General features: G+C 40.8%; 1 protein-coding gene across 3 annotated transcripts in view; it reads left to right on the plus strand.

Annotated features, from left to right (window-relative positions):
* gigyf2 (GRB10 interacting GYF protein 2) overlaps positions 1 to 23,986 on the plus strand; it is a 254,103-nt gene that overhangs the window by 196,177 nt on the left and 33,940 nt on the right. For all 3 annotated transcript variants that reach the window (XM_087993722.1, XM_087993723.1, XM_043702938.2), the window contains 3 exons: positions 13,579 to 13,745; positions 18,886 to 18,998; positions 22,344 to 22,472. In XM_087993722.1, coding sequence (XP_087849848.1) covers positions 13,579 to 13,745; positions 18,886 to 18,998; positions 22,344 to 22,472 — 409 coding nt within the window. The remainder of the gene's footprint in view (positions 1 to 13,578; positions 13,746 to 18,885; positions 18,999 to 22,343; positions 22,473 to 23,986) is intronic.

The raw sequence follows: 23,986 nt of genomic DNA on the forward strand, positions 1-23,986 counted from the left end.
GCCATCCATCACATACTGTTGCTGTTGCAAATTCCTCATCGCTCCTAACGGTCTCTCCAACCGATCCATTCGATCTGATAAGATTCGCATCCAACAGCATTTATGGCAGATATAATCTGCAGTAACCCTTAAACTCTCTCTAAACTCCCACATCTGACGAGAAGTACATATCACTGCAAAGGCCATTTTGCTCCTTCACAATCTGCATTCCCGGAAAATAACACCGTCTTATTCCTCTACAAACACTGCCCCAGGTTAAATTAATAGTTATGGCTTATATTTTAAGTTTAAACAAGAGACATATCTCCAAAAACATATAATCAAGAAAGAACCTACTATATTCACGACTGCAGATTCTCTGTAGGCCACACTTAAAACAACAATTAACATATCTGATTCTATGCTGTGAACTTCGCCCAACAGTTCCTCCAAGATCAGTTGTGAATTTCACTGTTCGTTAATTTTCCCAGATGCACTCTGTTGTCCAGCGATACACTAATTCAAACATCAAAGGCAATAACTGTGCCTCTCTCTGCCTCCTGCAATGACCTCACCATGTGCTTCCTTTGTCTGTCCTTCTCCCTTTTAAAACTGTTGTTTTGACTTTTTCTTTCCAAAGTTCCAAAACAATGCAACAGCATATGAAACAGTAATTGCTGCTCCTGGAATTCAAGGAAATCACCTCCAGCACCTAAAATACCTCAGTGCTGCCCTTGTTTGTTTTGCCAAAATGCAATACCAGCATTTTATCAAAATGCTTACCTAGTCTCTCCACAGCATTTTAGAATCCTTCCTTATGGCCTTGGCTACCCTATGTGTCTTTTCTCCTCTTCTGGATCTCCTCCCAAATATTTGCTATTAATGACTTCTTGCGCTTGGCCTTCTGACCCACTATTAATGACTCTCTTCAGCCGTCACTCCCCTTTCAGATTCTCGCTGAAATCTCTCTCTTCACTTTAATATCTGAAAGTCTTGATTAACCAAACATTGCAAAACTGATGGAGCAGTAATGTGGTTCAAAGTAAGGCTAATATGTGGCTTGGAGTGGAACGTCCCATGTATTTTCTGCCTTTGTTCTTCTCAGTGTTTAGAAGATATGGATTTGGAAAGTGCTGTCAAAGGAGATTTGACAAATTGTTATTGCAGTGAATCTAATATATGGTACATACTGCTACCACAGTACATTTGTGGGGGAGGGTGTTGAATATTTGCAGGGGGTGGAAAGAATACTGATCAGGGCTTTGGCCTGAGTGGTGTCAAGCTTTTTGAATATTATTGGAGCTACAGTTATCCAGACAAGGGGGGAATATTGCACATTGCTGACTGATGTCTTACAGATGACGGATGGTTTTGGGGAGTTAGGGGTGAATTACTTCATAGCTAGAATTCTCAACCTCTGACTTGCAGTTGTAGACAGTTTTTATATTGGAATGATGGTCTTTGTATCAATTTTGTTGCTGCAAGAGCCAGCCCTCAACTAATTTTTTTTAATAGTCAGGGTGATGATCATGTCAAGGATGCTACATTTGACTGTTCTAAAAAATTAGTTACGTTCAATTCTGTCTAGAAATAGCATTGTTATGGGTCTGTCAGGACAGTTCAGATATTGCTGAAAAATTCAAAAGTGGCAGACAATGAGACTTGAAGTTGCTATGTATGTGTGTGAGAGAGAGAAGCAAGTTCAATCTTGGGCTGTTGTTAGCTGTCATGCTAAAGGCGTCTGAACTTTATTCGTTCTGTGTATTTGGGGCTCAGAGAAGTCTTTGAGTAGTTGAGCATTTGTGTGTAGTGAGGGCTCAGGATGTCCGAGGAGCTGGGATATGGAAGATGTTGCTGCACAGTTAATATCTCAATGCAGCAGAGAATGGGTTTGGAAAACCGACAGCCAGTGATCGCTTGGTCTAACCGAGCCAGGTTAACGCTCAGGAATCCAATCGAGGAACAATACTGCCTTGACAAAGTTTGCTGTTTATAGAAAAATTGGAGTTGTGACGGAGAGCACGTGCTAGAATCTGATTTTCAAGAATTCAGGAAAGGAAGTTGGACCACCAAAGCATGAACAATTATAGAGGCAGACAATGACAGAATGGTTTTTGAAGGAATTGTAAAACCAAATAATCAAAAGTAAAGAATTCTAAGCCCTTGTAAGTATTAATGAGCCCAGCATGGAGGAGAGGGTGAGCCCTGAAGTGGTCGGCCCAGTGGTAAAAGATAGCACCTGAGTATTGGTGACTTTAATGGTGGTTCTGAGTTAGCTCATTTACGTAGATGGACTTCTCTTAAAGCTATGTCTTTTTGTCTCTTATTCTTAATTGGAACCAATGATATAGGAAGGGAAAAGGTTGAGATACTAAAGGGAGATTAGAGAGTTAGGCAGGAATTTAAAAAGGAGGTCCTCAAGGGTAGCAATATCTGGATTACACCCAGTGCTACGAGCTAGTGAGGGCCGGAATAGGAGGATAGAGCAGATAAATGCATGGCTGAGGAGCTGGTGTATGGGAGAAGGATTCACATTTTGGACCATTGGAATCTCTTTTGGGGTAGAAGTGACTGTACAAGAATGATGGATTGCACCTAAATTGGAAGGGGACGAACATACTGGCAGGAAAATTTGCGAGAACTGCTTGGGAGGATTTAAACGAGTAAGGTGGGGAGGTGGGACCCAGGGAGATAGTGAGGAAAGAGATCGATCTGAGACGGGTACAGCTGAGAATAGAAGTGAGTCAAACAGTCAGGGCAGGCAGGGAGAAGGTAGGACTAATAAATTAAACTGCATTTATTTCAATGCAAGGGGCCTAACAGGGAAGGCAGATGAACTCAGGGCATGGTGAGGAACATGGGACTGGGATATCATAGCAATTACGGAAACATGGCTCAGGGCTGGGCAGGACTGGCAGCTTAATGTTCCAGGATACAAATGCTACAGGAAGGATAGAAAGGGAGGCAAGAGAGGAAGGGGAGTGGTATTTTTGATAAGAGATAGCATTACAGCTGTGCTAAGGGAGGATATTCCTGGAAATACATCCAAACAACTTATTTGGGTGGAACTGAGAAATAAGAAAGGGATGATCATCTTATTCGGATTGTATTATAGACCCCCCAATAGCCAGAGGAAAATTGAGAAACAAACTTGTAAGGAGATCTTGGCTATCTGTAAGAATAATAGGGTAGTCATGGTAGAGGATTTTAACTTTCCAAACATCGACTTGGACTGCCATAGTGTTAAAGGTTTGGATGGAGAGGAATTTAAGTGTGTACAAGACAATTTTCTGATTCAGTATGTGGATGTACCTACTAGAGAAGGTGCAAAACTTGACCTACTCTTGGGAAATAAGGCAGGGCAGGTGACTGAGGTGTCAGTGGTGGAGCACTTTGGGGCCAGCGACCATAATTCTATTGGATTTAAGATAGTGATGGAAAAGGATAGACCAGATCTAAAAGTTGAAGTTCTAAATTGGAGAAAGGCCAATTTTGACAGTATTAGGCAATAACTTTCGAAAACTAATTGGAGGCAGATGTTCACAGGTAAAGGGGTGGCTGGAAAATGGGAAGCCTTCAGAAATGAGATAACAAGAATCCAGAGAAAGTATATTTTTGTTAGGGTGAAAGGGAAGGCTGGGAGGTATAGGGAATGCTGGATGACTAAAGAAATTGAGAGTTTGGTTAAGAAAAAGAAGGAAGCATATGTCAGGTACAGACAGGATAGATCGAGTGAATCCTTAGAGTATAAAGAAAGTAGGAGTATACTTAAGAGGGAAATCAGGAGGGCAAAACGGGAACATGGGATAGCTTTGGCAAATAGAATTAAAGAGAATCCAAATGGTTTTTACAAATATGTTAAGGACAAAAGGGTAACTAGGAAGCGAATAGGGTCCATCGAAGATCAGCAAGGCGGCCTTTGTGTAGAGCCACAGAAAATGGGGGGGGGGTACTAAATGAATATTTTGCATCAGTATTTACTGTGGAAAAGGATATGGAAGATAAAGGCTGTCGGGAAATAGATGGTGACATCTTGCAAAATGTCCAGATTACAGAGGAGGAAGTGCTGGATGTCTTAAAACGCATAAAAGTGGATAAATCCCCAGGACGTGACCAGGTGTACCCGAGAACTCAGTGGGAAGCGAGAGAAGTGATTGCAGGGCCTCTTGTTGAGATATTTGTATCGTCGATAGTCACAGGTGAGGTGCCGGAAGACTGGAGGTTGGCAAACATGGTGCCACTGTTTAAGAAGGGCGGTAAAAACAAGCCAGGGAACTATAGACCGGTGAGCCTGACCTCAGTGGTGGGCAAGTTGTTGGAGGGAATCCTAAGGGACAGGATGTACATGTATTTGGAAAGGCAAAGACTGATTTGGAATAGTCAACATGGCCTTGTGTGTGGGAAATCATGTCTCACAAACTTAATTGAGTTTTTTGAAGAAGTAACAAAGATGATTGAGGGCAGAGCAGTAGATGTGATCTATGTGGACTTTAGTAAGGCGTTCGACAAGGTTCCCCAGGGGAGACTGATTCGCAAGGTTAGATCTCATGGAACACAGGGAGAGCTAGCCATTTGGATACAGGACTGGCTCAAAGGTAGAAGACAGAGGGTGGTGGTGGAGGGTTGTTTTTCAGACTGGAGGCCTATGGCCAGTGGAGTGCCACAAGGATCGGTGCTGGGCCCTCTACTTTTTGTCATTTACATAAATGATTTGGATGCGACTATAAGAGGTACAGTTAGTAAGTTTGCAGATGACACCAAAATTGGAGATGTAGTGGACAGCGAAGAGGATTACCTCAGATTACACAGGATCTGGACCAGATGGGCCAATGAGCTGAGGAGTGGCAGATGGACTTTAATTCAGATAAATGTGAGGTGCTGCATTTTGGGAAAGCAGGACTTAATACACTTAATGGTAAGGTCCTAGGGAGTGTTGCTGAACAAAGAGACCTTGGAGTGCAGGTTCGTAACTCCTTGAAAGTGAAGTCGCCGGTAGATAGGATAGTGAAGAAAGCGTTTGGTATGCTTTCCTTTATTGGTCAGAGTATTGAGTATAGGAGTTGGGAGGTCATGTTGCGGCTGTACAGGACATTGGTCAGGCCACTGTTGGAATATTGCGTGCAGTTCTGGTCTCGTTCCTATAGGAAAGATGATGTGAAACTTGAAAGGGTTCAGAAAAGAGTTACAAGGTTGTTGCCAGGGTTGGAGCATCTGAGCTACAGGGAGAGGCTGAACAGGCTGGGGCTGTTTTCCCTGGAGCGTTGGAGGCTGTGGGGTGACCTTATAGAGGTTTACAAAATTATGAGGGGCATGGATAAGATAAATAGACAAAGTCTTTTCCCTGGGATCGGGGAGTCCAGAACTAGAGGGCATAGGTTTAGGGTGAGAGGGGAAAGATATAAAAGAGACCTAAGGGGCAACTTTTTCACACAGAGTTTGGTATGTGCATGGAATGAGCTGCCAGAGGATGTGGTGGAGGCTGGTACAATTACAACATTTAAGGGGCATTTGGATGGGTATATGAATAGGAAGGGTTTGGAGGGATATGGGCCAGGTTCTGGCAGGTGGGAGTAGATTGGGTTGGGATATCTGGTCAGCATATATGGGTTGGACCGAAGGGTCTGTTTCCATGCTGTACATCTTTATGACTATGACTCTATCAAAATGGCGCTGGATTATGGTGACGAATGACATTTTTCACTGTATTGCATTTCACTAAAATACATGTGACAGTAAATCATTCATTTCATTTTAATGAGATTTGGTAATCCACTGTGTTGAAGTCTAGATTTGGAAATCCATGGGGTTTGCTTAATTGCATTTGTTATCTGATGTTTTCTGTGGCGGTAAGGCATCTTTTGTTGGTTATATATGCTTCACGTTATATTTGGGATTTATTGAATGTTATATCTTTGTGCAGTCTAAACTTTATTTGTCCATCTTTGTATGTTTGTTGGAGTAATACTTGTGGTGATCTAGTTATTTGTTGACTAAAGAATCTTGATTGAATTGTTGAATCTGGTTAAGCATTAAATCTAAAACCTATAATTTGGTCAAATCATCACATAGGTTAAATTTAAACTTAGGGCCAGTAAAGGAGTGGGACCAGTTAGAAATCTGTTTACTCCTCCAACCTCAGTCGTCATAATCTGGCTGGTGCACTCAAATTTCTGGGTTAGTGATAACACCAGGATGTTTATTGTGTATGATTCACTGGTGGTAGCACTCCAGGAGTTAGATTTTCCTTTGTTGAAGCTGGTCGCTGTTTGGCCCAACTGTTGCTTGTCACTGAGCAGCACAACCCTGAATGTTGTTTGTGTCTTGCTGAAGCCTTGGCCTGCTTCAGTTTCGTAAAAGTTGAATGGTGCTGAAAACTGATAAAAAGCAAATATTTCCATTTCTGATCAGTGGGGAGATCTTTGTAGAGGCTAAAAATGCTCCATCCAAGAATGCCATCCTGACGGTTTCTTGCCGCAGCTGTTGTATGGTTGAGACCCACGTGATCTATTTCTTTGTCACTTCCAGATTCACTTACCTTCTTCCTATTTTAGTGCTACCTAGAAATTGAGCTTAGTCCTTGTCCTAATCTAGTCATTTGTTACCCTGATTTTGGTGATAGGCCTTCACACTCCAGTTTCCCAATATCTCCAAGTTAATTTTCCCATCCCCTCGTTCAAATATTCTCAGCATCTGCACTTTTATCACCAATACTCTCTGAATATATAATGCCTGCCATTTATCTGAGAACATGATTAAGTGCATCACAGTTGTAGTGGAAGGAAGAAGCTGTGCCTGTCAGTGGCTGACTTTCTACTCTCATCTTCCATACTATTCATTGACTCTTTGTTTAGATGTGCAGGGAGGAAAATTTTTAATCGTTTGGCTACTGTCTTTGGATTGGCCAGATACACTTCGAAATTGTTTACAATCCTGAGTGGGTCCTGTAAGCTAACTTCATTGTCACGTTTGTCCAAAAGCTAACTACTGCAGGATCTGGAATTCTGAATTGGAAACAGAAACACTGTAAACACTTGGGTCACACAGTATCTTTGCCTGCAAACGTAAGATATTCTCTTCAATTAATCTTTCTTGCTGACCTTGCTGGAAGCAGCCATGCTAGTCCTGAATTATTACTGATGATGTTGAAACATGTTGGTGAGCTGCCTAACAGTTGTACGTGATGACTGGAAGTAAATCAATCAGCAGCCTAAGACCATAACCTACTTTGTCTGCATTTGTCTGAGTCGTTTCAGTTTTTAAAATCCAAATATTGAGAAACTGAACCTTTTTAAAATTTTTTACTGAATTTGATTTTGTATCAAAGCTATATTGTAGCTTGAAGCAAAGAATCCATTTACGTAAAAATTCGGAAGATCCTGAAATGTAACATGAAAATAGGCTTTGGGGTGTTCTGCTCATGTATAAAGTGTTTTCATAAGTGCAAATTCTTTTTCTTTAATGACTGTGCATTGTGTTCCCTCATCTTTTAATCCTGTATCTAATATAAAAATTTATTTGATTCATGTTCTTCATCCTCTGAAAACCTTGACTGTCGAGTTCCCCTCATCTCCTCTTCTCCAGTGAGTAAAGTCCCAATGTTCTTATACTTCAGTACTTTTACATTGAGAGACCTACCTCATGGTTGTCTAGACCTCTTTGTAAATTTAAATCTTTGATATGAACTGGAAACCAGAACATGGTATTCTAGATGCAGCAAGCTTTGTGGTATCCTAATTTTTTATTTTGTTGAAGGTGTCTTTGGTCTAAATTCCCCCGTTAGAGCATGTCTTCTGCCATCTCACAAAGATGGAAAATATCACTTGATTTAAGGAAGATGTAAGCAGGACATGTCTGTTGCTAGAGAAATTTAATCTTTCACTTCCTGTCACTATTGTGTGAATATATCTATGAAAGTTCTAGCCCACTGATTTATAATTTAGATTGAAGTACTCAACATCAGTAGTCATGTAACAGAGATAGTGTTTGAACTTAGAGTGCGGTTGTGAATTAAGCAAAATGGTTGGAAACAATTATAGATGTACAGTTAATGTCTGCTTCGAAGTACTTTATTCTGTATTTTTCATTATAATTGCATATTTTACTTATGCATACAGCCATTTTAATGTTTGGTTGCTAATAACTGTTTGTTTGAACAGCAACAATAGAAAAGGAAAAGATTTTCATTTATGTAGCATCTTTCATAACTTAATTGTGCTTTGAAACATCTAGAAGGCAACTACTCATTTTAGATTCCAACCCTTGCTAACAGGGGTTAGTGTCAAATGAAACCCATATAAATTCTTTACCTCAATTTTTGTGGCACTGAAGTGTTGGACACTTTGGTATGTAGGTGGCAAAGTCAAATTCTTAATAACAGAATCTCCAAATCTTCCCAGGAATTGCTCTTTTAAATTCTGAAAAAAAGTTAAAACATCTCTGGAGACTGAAATGCCTTGCTGAATGTTAGAGACGGTCTACTTTGAAAATTGTGCTCTTTTTATCATGCGGTTAAAAAACACTAAATGTAGGAAATGGCTGCAATGTAGGTTTACTAACTATCTTTATTGTACTCTGCCAGAATTTTAAAAGGCAACATTGCTATCCTGGCAGTACGTGATTTGTGCTGAACTGAAATTTTTTGTAAAACCTCAGGATAACACAATACCTGTGGAAACTTTTTATTAGTGAGGTTTGAGAAGATTTGTAACTCAGGTTGAGGTTCTGGGAGTAGGTTTGCTCACTGAGCTGGAAGGTTCATTTTCAGACGTTTCGTCACCATACTGACCACCATCTTCAGTGAGCCTCTGGACGAAGCACTGGTGCTTCCTGCTTTCTATTTATATGTCTGGGTTTCCTTGGGTTGATGTCATTTCGTGTTCTTTTTCTCAGGGGGTGGCAAATGGGATCCAAATCATTGTAAGTGTTGATGGCATTTCAACCAGAACTCTCTCAACAAACACATTTGACTTGGATCCCATTTATAAGACCATAAGACATAGGAGCGGAAGTAAGGCCATTCGGCCCATCGAGTCCACTCCGCCATTCAACTCCACTTACCCGCATTCTCCCCGTAGCCCTTAATTCCTTGTGACATCAAGAATTTATCAATTTCTGCCTTGAAGACATTTAGCGTCCCAGCCTCCACTCCACTCGGTGGCAATGAATTCCACAGGCCCACCACTCTCTGGCTGAAGAAATGTCTCCGCATTTCTGTTCTGAATTTACCCCCTCTAATTCTAAGGCTGTGTCCACGGGTCCTAGTCTCCTCGCCTAACGGAAACAATTTCCTAGCGTCCACCCTCTCCAAGCCATGTATTATCTTGTAAATTTCTATTAGATCTCCCCTTAATCTTCTAAACTCCAATGAATACAATCCCAGGATCCTCAGCCGTTCCTCATACGTTAGACCTACCATTCCAGGGATCGTCCGTGTGAATCTCCGCTGGACACGCTCCAGTGCTCGTATGTCCTTCCTGAGGTGTGGGGACCAAAACCAGACACAGTACTCCAAATGGGGCCTAACCAGAGCTTTATAAAGTCTCAGTAACACAACAGTGCTTTTATATTCCAACTCTCTTGAGATAATTGACAACATTGCATTCGTTTTCTTAATCACGGACTCAACCTGCACGTTTACCTTTAGAGAATCCTCAACTAGCACTCCCAGATCCCTCTGTACTTTGGCTTTACGAATTTTCTCACCGTTTAGAAAGTAATCCATGCTTCTATTCTTTTTCCCAAAGTGCTCGACCTCGGATTTGCTCACATTGAATTCCATCAACCATTTCCTGGACCACTCCTCCAAACTGTCTAGCTCCTTCTGCAGCCTCCCCACTTCCTCAGTACTACCTGCCTGTCTACCTAACTTTGTATCATCGGCAAACTTCGCTAGAATGCCCCCAGTCCCTTCATCCAGATCATTAATTTATAATGTGAACAGCTGCGGCCCCAACACTGAACCCTGCGGGACACCACTTGTCACCGGCTGCCATTCCAAAAAATAACCTTTTATCCCAACTCTCTGCCTTCTGTCAGACAGCCAACCCTCAATCCATATCAGTAGCTCACCTCGAACACCATGGGCCCTCACCTTGCTCAGCAGTCTCCCGTGTGGCACTTTATCAAAGGCCTTTTGGAAGTCTAGGTAGACCACATCCACTGTGTTTCCCTGGTCTAACCTACTTGTCACCTCTTCAAAGAATTCCAACAGGTTTGTCAGACACGATCTCCCCTTACTAATTCCATGTTGACTTGTTCTAATCTGACCCTGCTCTTCCAAGAATTTAGAAACCTCATCCTTGATGATGGATTCTAGAATTTTACCAACAACCGAGGTTAGGCTAATTGGCCTATAATTTTCCATCTTTTGCCTTGATCCTTTCTTGAAAAGGGGGTTACAACAGCGATCTTCCAATCATCCGGGACTTTCCCTGACTCCAGTGACTTTTGAAAGATCTCAACCAACGCCTCCGCTATTTCCTCAGCCACCTCCCTCAGAACTCTAGGATGTAACCCATCGGGGCCAGGAGATTTATCAATTTTAAGACCTTTTAGCTTTTCTAGCACTTTCTCTTTTGTAATGGCAACCATACTCAACTCAGCCCCCTGACTCCCTTTAATTGTTGGGATATTACTCATGTCTTCCACTGTGAAGACTGACGCAAAGTACTTATTAAGTTCTCCTGCTATTTCCTTATTTCCCATCACTAGGCTTCCAGCATCAGTTTGAAGTAGCCCAATGTCTACTCTTGCCTGTTGTTTGTTTCTTATGTATTGAAAGAAACTTTTACTATCATTTCTAATATTACTGGCTAGCCTACCTTCATATTTGATCCTCTCCTTCTTTATTTCTCTCTTTGTTATCCTGTTTGTTTTTGTAGCCTTCCCAATCTTCTGATTTCCCAGTGCTCTTGGCCACTTTATAGGCTCTCTCTTTTCTTTGATAGATTTCCTGACTTCCTTTGTCAGCCACGGCTGTCAAATCCATCCCCGAATAATCTTTCTCTTCTTGGGATGAACCTCTGCACAGTGTCCTCAATTTTACCCACAAACTCCTGCCATTTTTGCTCTACTGTCTTCCCTGCTAGGCTCTGCTTCCAGTCTATTTTCGTCAGTTCCTCTCTCATGCCCTCATAATTACCTTTATTTAACTGCAACACCATTACATCCGATTTTGCCTTCTCTCTTTCAAACTGCGGACTGAATTCTACCATATTATGATTGCTGCTTCCTAAGTGTTCCCTTACTTTAAGATTTTTTTATAAAGTCTGGTTCATTACATAGCACTAGGTCCAGAATAGCCTGCTCCCTTGTGGGCTCTATGACAAGTTGTTCCAAAAAGCCATCCTGTAAGCATTTCAAGAATTCCATTTCTTTGGATCCACTGGCAACATTATTTACCCAGTCCACCTGCATATTGAAGTCTCCCATGATCACCGTGACCTTGCCTTTCTGACATGCCTTCTCTATTTCCCGGTACATGTTGCGCCCCTGGTCCTGACCACTGTTAGGAGGTCTGTATATAACTCCCACTATGGTTTTTTTGCCTTTGTGGTTCCTCAATTCCACCTACACAGACTCCATATCATCCGACGCTATGTCATTCAACACCATAGATTTAATTTTGTTCTTAACTAACAAGGCAACCCCGCCCCCTCTGCCCACCTCCCTGTCTTTTCAATAAGTTGAAAACCCTTGGATGTTTAACTGCCAGTCCTGACCCCCCCTGTAACCACGTCTCTGTGATGCCTACCACATCATAATCATTCACGATGATCTGTGCCATTAGTTTGTCTGCTTTGTTATGAATGCTAGAGCATTCAGGTAAAGTGCCTTAATGTTAACTTTCTTATCATTAGAGATATTGGAAGTCATAAGATGTCCTAAGTTATCCTTCCTTTTTGCTGCATTCCCAGTCTGTCTCAAATTTAAATCTCCCTGCACATATGCTATCCTGCCGCTTATCTTTCCATTTAACTCTATACTCCCTGTCGCTTTCACTTTCCCTTCTCCCCCCCACCCCCAACTCAGAAGTTTAAAGTCCTACTGACCACCCTATTTATCCTCTTTGCTAGAACATTGGTACCTGATCGGTTCAGGTGGAGACCATCCCAACGGTACAGATCCCCCCGGTTCCAAAACTGATGCCAATGCCCCATGAAGTGGAATCCCTCTTTCCCACACCAATCCCTTAGCCACGTGTTTACTTCCCTAAATTTCTTCTCCCTATGCCAATTGGCACATGGCTCGGGCAGTAATCCGGAGGTTATGACCCTTGAGGACCTGTACTTCAATTTCCTTCCTAGTGCTCGATAATCCCCAAACAGGTCCTCCACCCTAGCTTTGCCTATGTTGTTAGTCCCAACGTGGACCACAACAACTGGATCCTCCCCTTCCCGCTCCAATATCCTTTCAAGCCGGTCAGAGATGTCCCGAACCCTGGCACCAGGTAGGCAACACACCATGCAAGACTCCCGATCCGGCTTGCAAAGGATACTATCTGTCCCCCTAATTATAGAATCCCCTATAACAACTACTTGTCTTTTTGCTCCCCCCTCTTGAATGGCCTTCTGCACCATGGTGCCGTGGTCAGCTGGCTCATCCTGTCCAGGCCCTTTCCCTCATCCGTTTTGGGAGCAAGAATCTCATACCTGTTAGACAAGGTCAAGGGCTGAGGCTCCTGCACTCTTGAACTCAGGTTCCCCCTACCTGCCTCACTTACAGTCACACTCTGATGTCCTTGATCACTAACTGGATGTGAATTACTTAATCTCCCAGGTGTGACTGCCTCCTGAAACAAAGTGTCCAGGTAACTCTCCCCCTCCCGGATGCGCCGCAGTGTTTGAAGCTCAGATTCCAGATCATCAACTCTGATCCAGAGTTCTTCCAGCAACCAACACTTGCTGCAGATGTGGTCACTGCCATTCACAATGGGATCAGCCAGCTCCCACATCATACAGCTACAGCACACCACCTGACCAGTCATCTCTGCTTAATTACTTTATTACTTTGTACAGGTTTGAGTTAAAATACTTCCTGATACCTCTCTGCTCTGGTCTTTTTTTAAAAAAAAACAATTAATAGATAAACAGTACTTAGTAAGGAGGTTAGAGGAGGAGGGCGGATGGGCGACACTACGGTTGTAGAGTCTCGGGTTTAGCCGCCTTCCTGATTTATATACTCACTGCTTTCCTTCCCGGCTGCCCTTCTGGTCGTCGTCACTTCCCCCTGCTGCTCCCGCTCTTTCTGTGAAGAGAAAAAAAAACACCGCTGCCCGCTACCAGTAAGTAATTTTAAAACAAACTGTCTTACCTTAGCTGTAGCCTTCCGCGTTCGTTTAAACTCAGCTGCTGCTCGCACTCAAAATCGCCCCCTGAGAAAAAGAACAGGAAATGACATCACCAACCCAAGGAAACCCAGACATTTAAATAGAAAGTAGGAAGCACCAGCAGCACGTCGTCCAGAAGTTCACTGAAGATGTTGCCTAGTATGGTGACGAAATGTCTGAAAATGAACCTTTCAGCTCAGCAAGCAAACCTACATCCAAACCTTTTATTACTTGTATTAAATATGTATTCTTAATTTATTCACACTCTCTAGGACCGTTCACTAACCAAGAAATGGCAGAATGGTTCCAGGCTGGCTACTTCACAATGTCTTTATTCGTAAAGAGAGGCTGTGATGAGGGTTTCCAGCCATTGGGAGAGGTTATTAAGATGTGGGGCAGAGTACCTTTTGCTCCAGGACCGTCTCCTCCTCCATTGCTGGTAAGAGGGTTTCCATAAGATCTAATGGAAAATGCATAAATATTCATTTATGGTGATACCTGTGCATGATATCAAGCCAAAATGTAAGTGAATTGTTTGTAGTATTATTTGGCTATTCTAGTTGGATTGGCAAGACAGGCATCAGTAAAGGTATTCTCCATAAGATAGCATTGTGTAAAGTTTGTTTGATTCAATTTTGCAGTTATATTTTATTCACATTTTACCCATCATGTAAATTGCCCACCACAGAAGTACGAGTAAGCCATCCTGCTCCGCCACCATTCTGTAAGATCATGGCTAATTTGATTAGATCTCATCCCCACCTCGCCCCGATAATCTGTCAAACCTTTGCTTATCAAGAATCTATCTCTACTGTAAAAGTGACCCTTAGTAAAATAATATGATGCCTCATATCTCAAAAGTAGGCATCTCTCTTTTTAAACAGTGACCCCTAGTCCTTCTATAAGAAGAAACATACTTTCCACATGAAGTGTCAAATCCCCAATAGCTTATGTTTAATTCAATCACCTCTTACTTCAGATTCAAGACTAGCTTGTCCAATCTCTCCTCAACACAAATTGCCTATTCCAAATATTTATCTAATAAGCCTGTGAACTGCTTCCAATGCATTTACATCTTCCTAAAATAAAAAGGCCAATGCTCTACCTATTTCTCCAGAAGGGTTCTGTGTATAACTGAACAATGAGTTCCCCCTACTTTTGTATTCAGTTCCCCTTGTTTTAATTAATTACATTCTGTTAACTTTCCTAATTACTTGCTGTACCTGTATAAAAGTTTTCATGCACTAGATCCATATCTCTTTACACCTCTGAGCTGTGCAATTGTTCATGATATAAATAATGTTATTTTATTATTCCTGCCAAAATGGGCAGTTTCATGTTTTCCCACATTATGTTCCATTTGTCAGGTCTTCGCTCACTTGTTCAATCTATCTCTATCTTTTTTGTAACCTCCTTATGTCCTATTCACAACTTGTTTTCCTACCTAGTTTTGTGTCATCCACAAATGTAGCAACCATTTCTTTCTTCCCTTCATCCAAGGAGTCATAAATAATAAAGATTTGGGAATCGGAACTGCATTTTCAAAATTTGCAGACCTTGTGGGATATAGTCAATATTGTGAAGAGCAATATGGCATGTAAGGTGACGCTAGTAAACATGGGACATAGTCATGTGTTTGACAAATGCACTTTGATATTAAGTGTGATATGTTATACTAGGAGAGCAAGGATATTCTCAGGACGAGATCTGTATGCATTTAGAAGCAAATGGACTTATTAGCGATTAGACTGCATGGTTTTGTGCAGGGGAGGTCATGCCTCACTAACTTGACTGGGATTTTTGAGAAACTTGTGAATGGCATGGATGGAGTTGAAAGAATGAGACTTTTTCCCAGGGTGGAGGGGTCAATTACTACAGAACACAGGTTTAAGATACAAGGTCGGGAGAGGGGAGGGAGGTGTGGAATTTGACATGTGTGAGGCAAGTTTTTCTCTCACAAATTGAGTGTGCCTGAAGGTGGTGGAAGCAGACACAATAGCAGCATTGATTAGTGATGAAAAAGCAGTTAATGAAGTGTGCATGGACTTCAGTAAAACCTTTGTCAAAGCCCCTCATAGGAGACTTTTACAAAAGGTAAAATATCATGGTATTTGGATGAGCTGGCAAGATTGATGTAGAACTGGCTTAGTCATAGGGTAGCAATGGAGGAACACATTTTGGAACTGAGGGTTGTGACTAGTGGTGTTCCACAGGGATCAGTGCTGGGACCCGTACTGTACGTGGTCTGCATTTGGAGGAAAATGTAACTGGTCTAATTAATAAGTTTGCGGATGATACAAAGATTGGCGGTGTTGTGGATAGTATGGAGGATTGACCGAGCATACAACAGGATATAGATCAGTTGGAGGTATAGGTGGAAAAATAGATGGAGTTTTTAACCAGTCAAATGGGAGGTGATACATTTTGGAAGGTCAAGTACAGATGTAAATTGTACAGTAAATGAGAGAACCCTTAGGAGTATTGATATGCAGAGGGATCTGAGTGTGCAGGTGCATAGATCACAGGCCAACACTGGTAGATAAGGTAGTAAAAAAGGCTAATGGTCTGTTTGCCTTCATGGAAAGGAGCATTGAGTCTCAGGATAGGCAGGTTATGCAGCAGTTTTTGGAACTTTAGTTAGGCCACATGTGGAATATTGTGGGCAGTTCTGGTCACCACACTACCAGAGGATGTGGGTGCTTTGGAGAGTGTACAGAAAGGATTTACCAGGATGTTGCCTGGTATGAAGAATTTTAGCTATGAAGAAAGGTTGGATAGACTGAGTTTGTTTTCACTGGAACACAGTAGTTTGAGGGGCAACCTAATTGAAGTTTATAAGATTGTGAATGTTATGGAAAGTATGAAGCTTTTCCCCAGGGTGAAGGGGTCAGTTACTAGGGGACAGAGGTTCAAGGTGCGAGGGGGAAGTTTAAAAAATGAGGTAAATATTTCACAGGGTGGTGAATGTCTGGAGTGCTTTGCCAGAGGAGGTGGTAGAAGCAGATGTAATAGCATTCAAGATGAATGCTATTATGTCCTGGACGAATACATTAAAAGAAAGGGAATTATTTTGCATTGCGTGGACAGCAGTCTAAATGGAGCAGTGGAATAAAAGGAACTGGAAGGCATGTGTGCAAATCAGTAAGTGATGACATATGAATAAAGGCACTTTGTAGACAAAATTGTGTATTTATTTCTAGACTGATAGAACTGGTCATGTTTTGATCCTTTGTGTACCGTTCTGGTCATTTGTACCTCAGAATACATTTTTATAGTTTAGATAAGACAATTGAGGCAAAGAGGTTGACTAAAATAGTGCCAGAATTGAGAGCATTTCCTCAACACCAGCTGAGCATGTTGGAGATCTATTCTTTAGAAAGTAAATTGTGGGAAGAGGGGTGTTTTGAACTAATGGGAACCTTAATAATTGAGCAAGGGTAGATCAGGTAGATATAGAGAAGTTGCTTCTGGTTGTGGAAAACAGACTATGCCTAACTAAAAGACAATCAAATAGGAATGAAAAACATTGATTATCTTTATTTTAATTCTCATGAAGTAAAATAAAGTTTTGAAATTACATATGGCATTAAGGTAGCAGCTGACATACTTCAAAACAGTTATTTGGAGAAATTTGATATTTCATAAATATAAAATTAGATATTTGAAGTCAGAGATTGTTCATGGGGTAATTGTGACTTGGCACACCATTGCAAATAGCTATACCTTATTCAAGAAGACATAGCTATTCTTGTGTTTTGCAGTAGACCTGCCACATAACAGGATTGTTCAAGCCAATACTTTGGTTTATGGATCATTTCCATCTACAATGACTTGACAGTATAGTGTATGGAGGTTCAGAATTTCTTGATTTCCATGTTCTCTGTTTTCAGATGATTAGAAATTTTTGTCACTTGCAGATTTAGGGAAGGTGACCACAAACTCTTTTGCCTTCAACACAGAGACACAAATATGGCATTGTGATCAAAAAATCTCAAAAGATAATTGTTATGAGGTCCTTTTTATAGCTGTGTTTTCCCAGATAATAGGTCTTACAAGCCCATTCTTGGGATTGGATTTTCCAAACATTTGGGAATGTGAAGGTTAATATTTTCATCTCCCTCTACTTTTGCTCCAGAGGTTTCTGAGCACTCTTCCCCCTTTATTTTCCCCCAAGTCAGTCACCTGCATTGTTGGATCAAGTGAATTTGATGTCTGATTATATTCAAGTTCACTTTTTTGGTTCTGTCAGGAGAACATTCCCTCGATTCAAGATTTTGCTCACTGTTGTTCTGGAGAAATGGGAAAAAATTGATAGGTCTTCAGAAGAAAGGTGACCTGGCTTTTAAAGTAAACTTCTGATTGATACTCAAATTAACTGGCATTTTAGTATTTGGCATAAGGGCTTCTAACACTTTGTAGAGGTGCACTGATTAGGAGATTAGATTTCGCTATATTGTGCACATTGCATGCTATTACTACTTGGTATTTATTACTATGAGTAGAGTTTTTTTTGGAATCTGGCTTATCACCAATGGTTGGATGGTACCCAAAGATTTTGTGATGAAGTATTTAGGTTTATGCTGACTTGGCTGTTTTCATGCATCCTATAACTTAGAAGGAAACAGTTGAATATTTGTGATCTATTTTTAGTTTTTGGTGTAGAGTGTTACAGTATATTAGCCACATTCATGAAGTAGAATTTTTTAAATGCAGCTCCACGGTGCAAGATTTTCAATGATAATAAAGCTAAAGATAAGTTGTATTTGGTGATATGTAAACAAATTCAAACCAAGTTTATTGTTTTATCTTAATTAACAAGAAATGAAATTCAGGAAAATGTAGACAAAAGTATTTGACTTTCACTTCTTCGGGAAATATAAATGAAATATACTGGACAGCACACTTTAGTGCAATGTAGATAGAGGTCCATGTGATGCAATATGCCATGATTCAGCAAAGTTAGTTTGTGATAGGTGTATAATTTTAGAGTTATAGACTCAGACAGCTGTACAGCATGGAAACAAACTTTTGGTCCAATCATCCATGCTGACCAGATATCCTAAACTAATCTCGTGCCATTTGCCAGCATTTGGTCCATATTCCTCTAATCACCACCTGACCATATATATACCTATCTAGATGGCTTTTAAATGTTGTAATTGTACAGCCTCTTCTGCTTCCTATGGCAGCTCATTCAATACACCTGCCACCCTCTGCATGAAATGTTTGCCCCTTAGGTTCCTTTTTAAATGTTCCCCCTCTCTCCTTAAACTGGACTCCCCTACCCTGGGGAAAAGACCTTGTCTATTCATCCTATCCATGTACCTCGTGATTTTATAAATCTCTTTTTAGGTCATCCCACAGCCTCCGACACTCCAGGGAAAATAGCCCCAGTCTATTCAACCTTTCCCTATAGCTCAAACTTGCCAACCCTGGCAAATCCTTGTAAACCTTTTCTGAACCCTTCTAAGTTTCAGTATACTCTGTTTCAAGACTTGTGGACCTCTGTGTTTCGTTGTGTATCGACAAAATGGCTCGTTTCACAAATAGTTTCTTGTTCTCGTTTGTTTTGTTTTTAGGGTGACCTGGACCAGGAAAGACTGAAGAGACAACAGGAGCTTGCTACTTTGAATTTGTATCAGATGCAGCAGATACAGTGCCAGCAGCTTCTGCAGGCGCAGCTTATGACCCGGTAATCCTTAAAGCAATAAACTATTCTTAGATTGGATGTTGCCCATCCCCAGTATGTCCTAGAGAAGGTGGTGGATTGCTTTCTTGAAATACTGCAGTAAGGAGTTCCAGGATTTTGACCCAGTGACAATGAATGAATATTCATGAATTTATTTGGCCAAATTCTACCCATCACAAGGAAACTGAGTAATTGGCTCGATCAGATTTGTCCTGCTTTCATATTCAGAACATACCAGGCCAGTTTTCCACACTGTTGAGAACTCCATTGAAGCTGTGCTGGAACAGCTTAGGTTGGGGGATAGTGGGTTATGAAGAACACAGCTTTACTACTATTGCCAGGGCATTAATAATTTCTTGCCATCAGGTGCAGCGAATTATAATTGCTGAAGATTAGCATCTATGATGGGGACAGCAAGAAGTGGATTATCCTGGTTGAAGATAGTTGCAATTGCTTCACACTGTATTGTGTACCCCTAACTTTGGAGGATGGGGATATTTGTAGAGTTGCTTCCTTCTTACGTCATGGCTCAATGTAGCAGGGCTGCAGAGCTTTGATCTGATCCTTCAGTTGCAGGATGCTTAGCTCTGTCACATGCTACTTCTGTCATTTAACTTGATAGTCCTGTTTTGTAGCTTTATCAGGTTGACTCCTAACTTGTGGGTATGACTGGTGCTGCTCCTGATTTGCCCTCCTGTATTGTTGTTTCAGCTCGGGTTGATCCTCAGGATTGATTATTGTTGAGAAGATATAGGCAGGGCCGTGGCTATATTGAGTACGGTTTTGCTGATGGTTCACAGTACCTCGTGGAAGCCACATTTTTACCTGTTAACTTATCCCATTCACCACAGTAATGGTACCACGCAATCTATTTAAGTGTATGCAGAGGAACCTTGATTATCTGGCATTTGATTATCTGAATATCGGATTATCTGGCAAGATCGCATGGTCCTGATGCTTGGCTAAAGTGTTATCTGGCATTCGATTAACTGAACTAAATAGTCCCCGCCCGTGACCTTCGGATAATCAAGGTTCCTCTGTACTCAGTTTAAAGACAACTAGATTGATGTAGACAAGATCTTTTTGGTTCCTCACCACCTTTGGCCGGTACATTTTGCAGATACATCCTTCAGAATTCAGACAGCTCTGCCAGTTGTGATACTACCAAGCAATGCCTAGTAGTAGACATTGAGATTACCCACCCAGAGTACATTCTATGCCATTGTTACCTTTAGTGTTTCCACAAAATGGCATTCAATATTCAGGATGGAATGCTGATTTAGCAGCCAAGGAAGGGTGAGAAGTTCCTTGTTCACGTTTGACCTGATGTTGTGAGATGTCATGGGATTCAGATTCATACGTTGAGGACATAACTCCAACCTAGCTGTATATCCATGACCTACCACTTTGGACAATGGGATATTCTCAAAGGTAATGATGCTGTCTGGGAGATTAACTGGAAGATATATTGTGGGTGTGGTAATCAAACTGTTGTTTGACTAGCCTTTTGGACAGTTCGTTTCAATTTTGGCACAGCCGTCCCCTTGTTACCACAGAGGATTTGGCAGAGTTGAAAGGGTAAAGTACACTCTTGTCATTTCCAGTGTTAGATAGTCCCATCCAGTTTTATTCCTTTTGACTGTTCTGTGATGGTCTGATACAGCTGAATGGACTGTTAGGCCAGTAGAGGGCAAACATATGACATAAGTCACATGTAAGCCAGATCAGGTAAGGACACTAGATTACCTTCCCTAAAGAATGTTGAGTTTACTAATAATTGAATTTTAAAATCTCTTGACACAGTGAGATTTGAATCCATGTTCCCAGGGCATTAACCAGAAATCTTTGGAATTGTAGGCAAGTGTCATGCCAAATTGTTTGAGGTTAATATGGAGCCACTTGCTAAAAACAAATAGCATACAAGAGCGTTTTTAAACTTGCTGGCCAATATGATATGATATTTCATGGAGTCTTACAGGATGGAAACAGACTCTTTGGTCCAACTCATCCAAGCCAACCAACTTTCCAATCAAGACTAAACTAGTCCCATTTGCCTGGGTTTGGTCGATATCTCTCAACCGTTTCTATTCATTTGCCTGTCCAAATGTCTTTAAATGTTGTAACTGTACCTGCATCCACCACTTCCTCTAGCAGTTCATTCCACATAAGCCAGCATCTGTGGAAAGAGTTGCCCGTCGGGTCCCTTTTAAGTCTTTTTCCTCTCAGCTTAGTTATGCCCTCTAGTTTTGAACTCCCCTGGTTGAAAAGAGATTTTCAACATTATGGTCAGGTAGAATAGAGTGGATAGGAAGAAACTGTTCCTGCTTGTAAAAGGAAGGCGTAGGTTTAAAGTGATCTGCAAAGCAAGCAAGGGTGAGTTAAGAACTATTGCAGACAGCAAGTAATTAGGATGTAAAAGGCACTGTCTCGGAGTACAGCTGAATCATTCCGGAGGGGATTAGGTGATTATTTGAATTAAAATAATGTGGTGCAAAGATACAAGGAAAAAGCAGGAGTTTAGCATAAGGTAATAATGCTAGTTAATGACCTGTATGGTAGGCTGAATGGCCTCCTTCTGCACTGTAATGATTCTGTGAATTACCTGAACACAATGCTTCTGTCCACCGTTTTATCTTCCTTGCTCCAAGTTTGTTTGCAACGTGTTTTGTATGTCTGTCTTGTTCAGATTACTTATGTTGACAGATTTTAATTTTATTCATTGGAAGTCATAACTTGGCAAGAATGATACTGAACATTAAGAATTGTGCCTGGCGATGGGTGGTTTCAGTTCTTCTGGGTATCTTTTTATATTTGAAAACAGTCAACTATTGCATCAGGTCATGGCTGGGTAATATAGTTTGGTAATTGCAAGAGATTAAGCTATCGATAGGTTTGTACATCAGTTGAAAGCAGTTACCCTAATGCCTAAATAGTCTTTTATAAACGAAGAAAATTGGGAAGTCGAATTGAGTTACCAGAGTCCTGAAAAATTAGAATGATGGAATGTCAAGTGTGTAAGAGTTAAAGATTTATGACTGGGACTTGTAGTGAGAGTATGTTTTATGATGAATCATAGGCATAAATTGATAAAAGTGAACTCTGCTGAACTTCTCATTCGAACACAATTTGAATAAAAATGTTGTAACTGTTACATTGCACTCAAGATCAGTTATTATACCTAAGGTGCTGTTCAAAATGTGATGAATTAAAGTTCTGAGAAATCTATTATTTTGCACTATCATTATTAAAATTGGATCTGAGAAACTATTTGTTACACTATATGTGAATGTTGGAAATCCAGTTCATGTTTAAGATTGGTATCATTTTTCTGTGAAATCATTTTTAAAGGCAACAATATGCACAAGCAATAGCACATCATCAAAAGGCAGCTGTGGAAGCCATAACAACGCAGCAGCAACAGCAGCAACAACAACAACTAGCCGTCATACTTGAGCAGTTTCAAGCCTTAAAGTTAAGGTAACAATTTTTGCAATTCAGTATCTTTAGAGGGAGAGGGAAACTCTTATATGCACCTTTTTAGGAATGGTATTAGTACACACCCACTGCTTTGGTACGAAGTGTTTATGTCACATAATTCGAAAAGGTAATCTGAAAACACTGTAGAACGTAAGAAGGTTGAACTCCTAGGTAGCTTGCTAATATTTGCCATGTTTAAATTAAGTTCTGATATGAGGTTCTCCAGCTTTTTTCCATTCATCCCAGTTTTATTTTGAGTTTGTTTTTGTTGGTTTATGCCAAATTTTGACTATCATTTAACTAATACCACATTTAAAGTGGAAACATTGAAAATTGGAGAGCGACCTCTTTTTGGCAGTTCAGTCACAGATGGTGATAGTTGACTTCAACAGCTCTGGGCTGCAGAGAAGATACTTTGGGGTTCCTCCTATTTCTGATTACTGATAAAAGATCATTGCTATGTACTACTTGTAAAGAGAAGGATTTTTCTCTAATTTGATGTGTTCAAAAGTTAAACCTGTGAAGAATATTCACTTCAGAAATAACCATCTCCAACAATGGAGAATCTAATCCTTGTCCCAGTGATATTCAATGTCATTATCATTACTGAGACCACCAGCCTAGGATTCCCATTGACCAGAAGCTGAAGTAGACTAGCCACATACTGTGGCTACATGAGCAGATCAAAACCTGGGAATTCTCTGGCAAGTAACTCATTTCCTTTTTCTCCAGTGCCTATCCAACATCTAGATGGGAAATATCAGCAGTGGAATACTCCCCACTTGTCTGGATTGGTGCAGCTCCAACAACACTGAAAAAGCTTGACATCATCTAGGGTAAAATAGCCTGCATGATTGGCACTCCATTTACCACATCAGTACATATTCCTGCACCAGTTACAGCACTGTGTGCCTTCACTCCTGTAACCCCTACCACCTAGAAGGACATAGGTAGCAGATACTGTAATCATCACCACTTGCACATTCCACTCCAACACCCACATGATCCTGACTCGAACTATATTTCCGTTCCTCCACTATCACTGGATCAAAATCTTGAAACGCCCTTCCTAACAGTACTGAGCTTGAGCCAACACCCCAAGAAAGCAGCTCTCCATTATCTTCTACAGGGAACAAATGCTGAATGAAATGATACTCACACCCAACGAATGGATAAAAGAAAATTTTGATGTCACATGTGAGGGGCTTGTACCCAGAAAAACAAATCAATACCTTTTAAGAGATTATTGATGATTAAAAAAAGGGGTATAGATATGTCTTTCAGTGAAAAGTTGATATTTAGGGAGAAAATAAAGAAAATGCATTTCATTTTGTGTCAGAATGATGTAGCTGAACCTTTCCTAATTGAAAGATAAATACTTTTCCAAATACAGTTGAAAGCTTTGAAGCTAAGGTGTCAAAACTTCATGAAAAGAATATCTTCTTTTGGAATTCAAAATGTCTTGTTTGCCGCTGAAAGGCCGCTGTTGTATTATTTCTACGATCTCTCCTCTT

Source organism: Chiloscyllium plagiosum, unplaced genomic scaffold (genome assembly GCF_037043375.1).
Source record: "Chiloscyllium plagiosum isolate Xiang-an unplaced genomic scaffold, Cpla_swu_hap1 HiC_scaffold_13, whole genome shotgun sequence".
Taxonomy (NCBI): Eukaryota; Metazoa; Chordata; class Chondrichthyes; order Orectolobiformes; family Hemiscylliidae; genus Chiloscyllium; species Chiloscyllium plagiosum.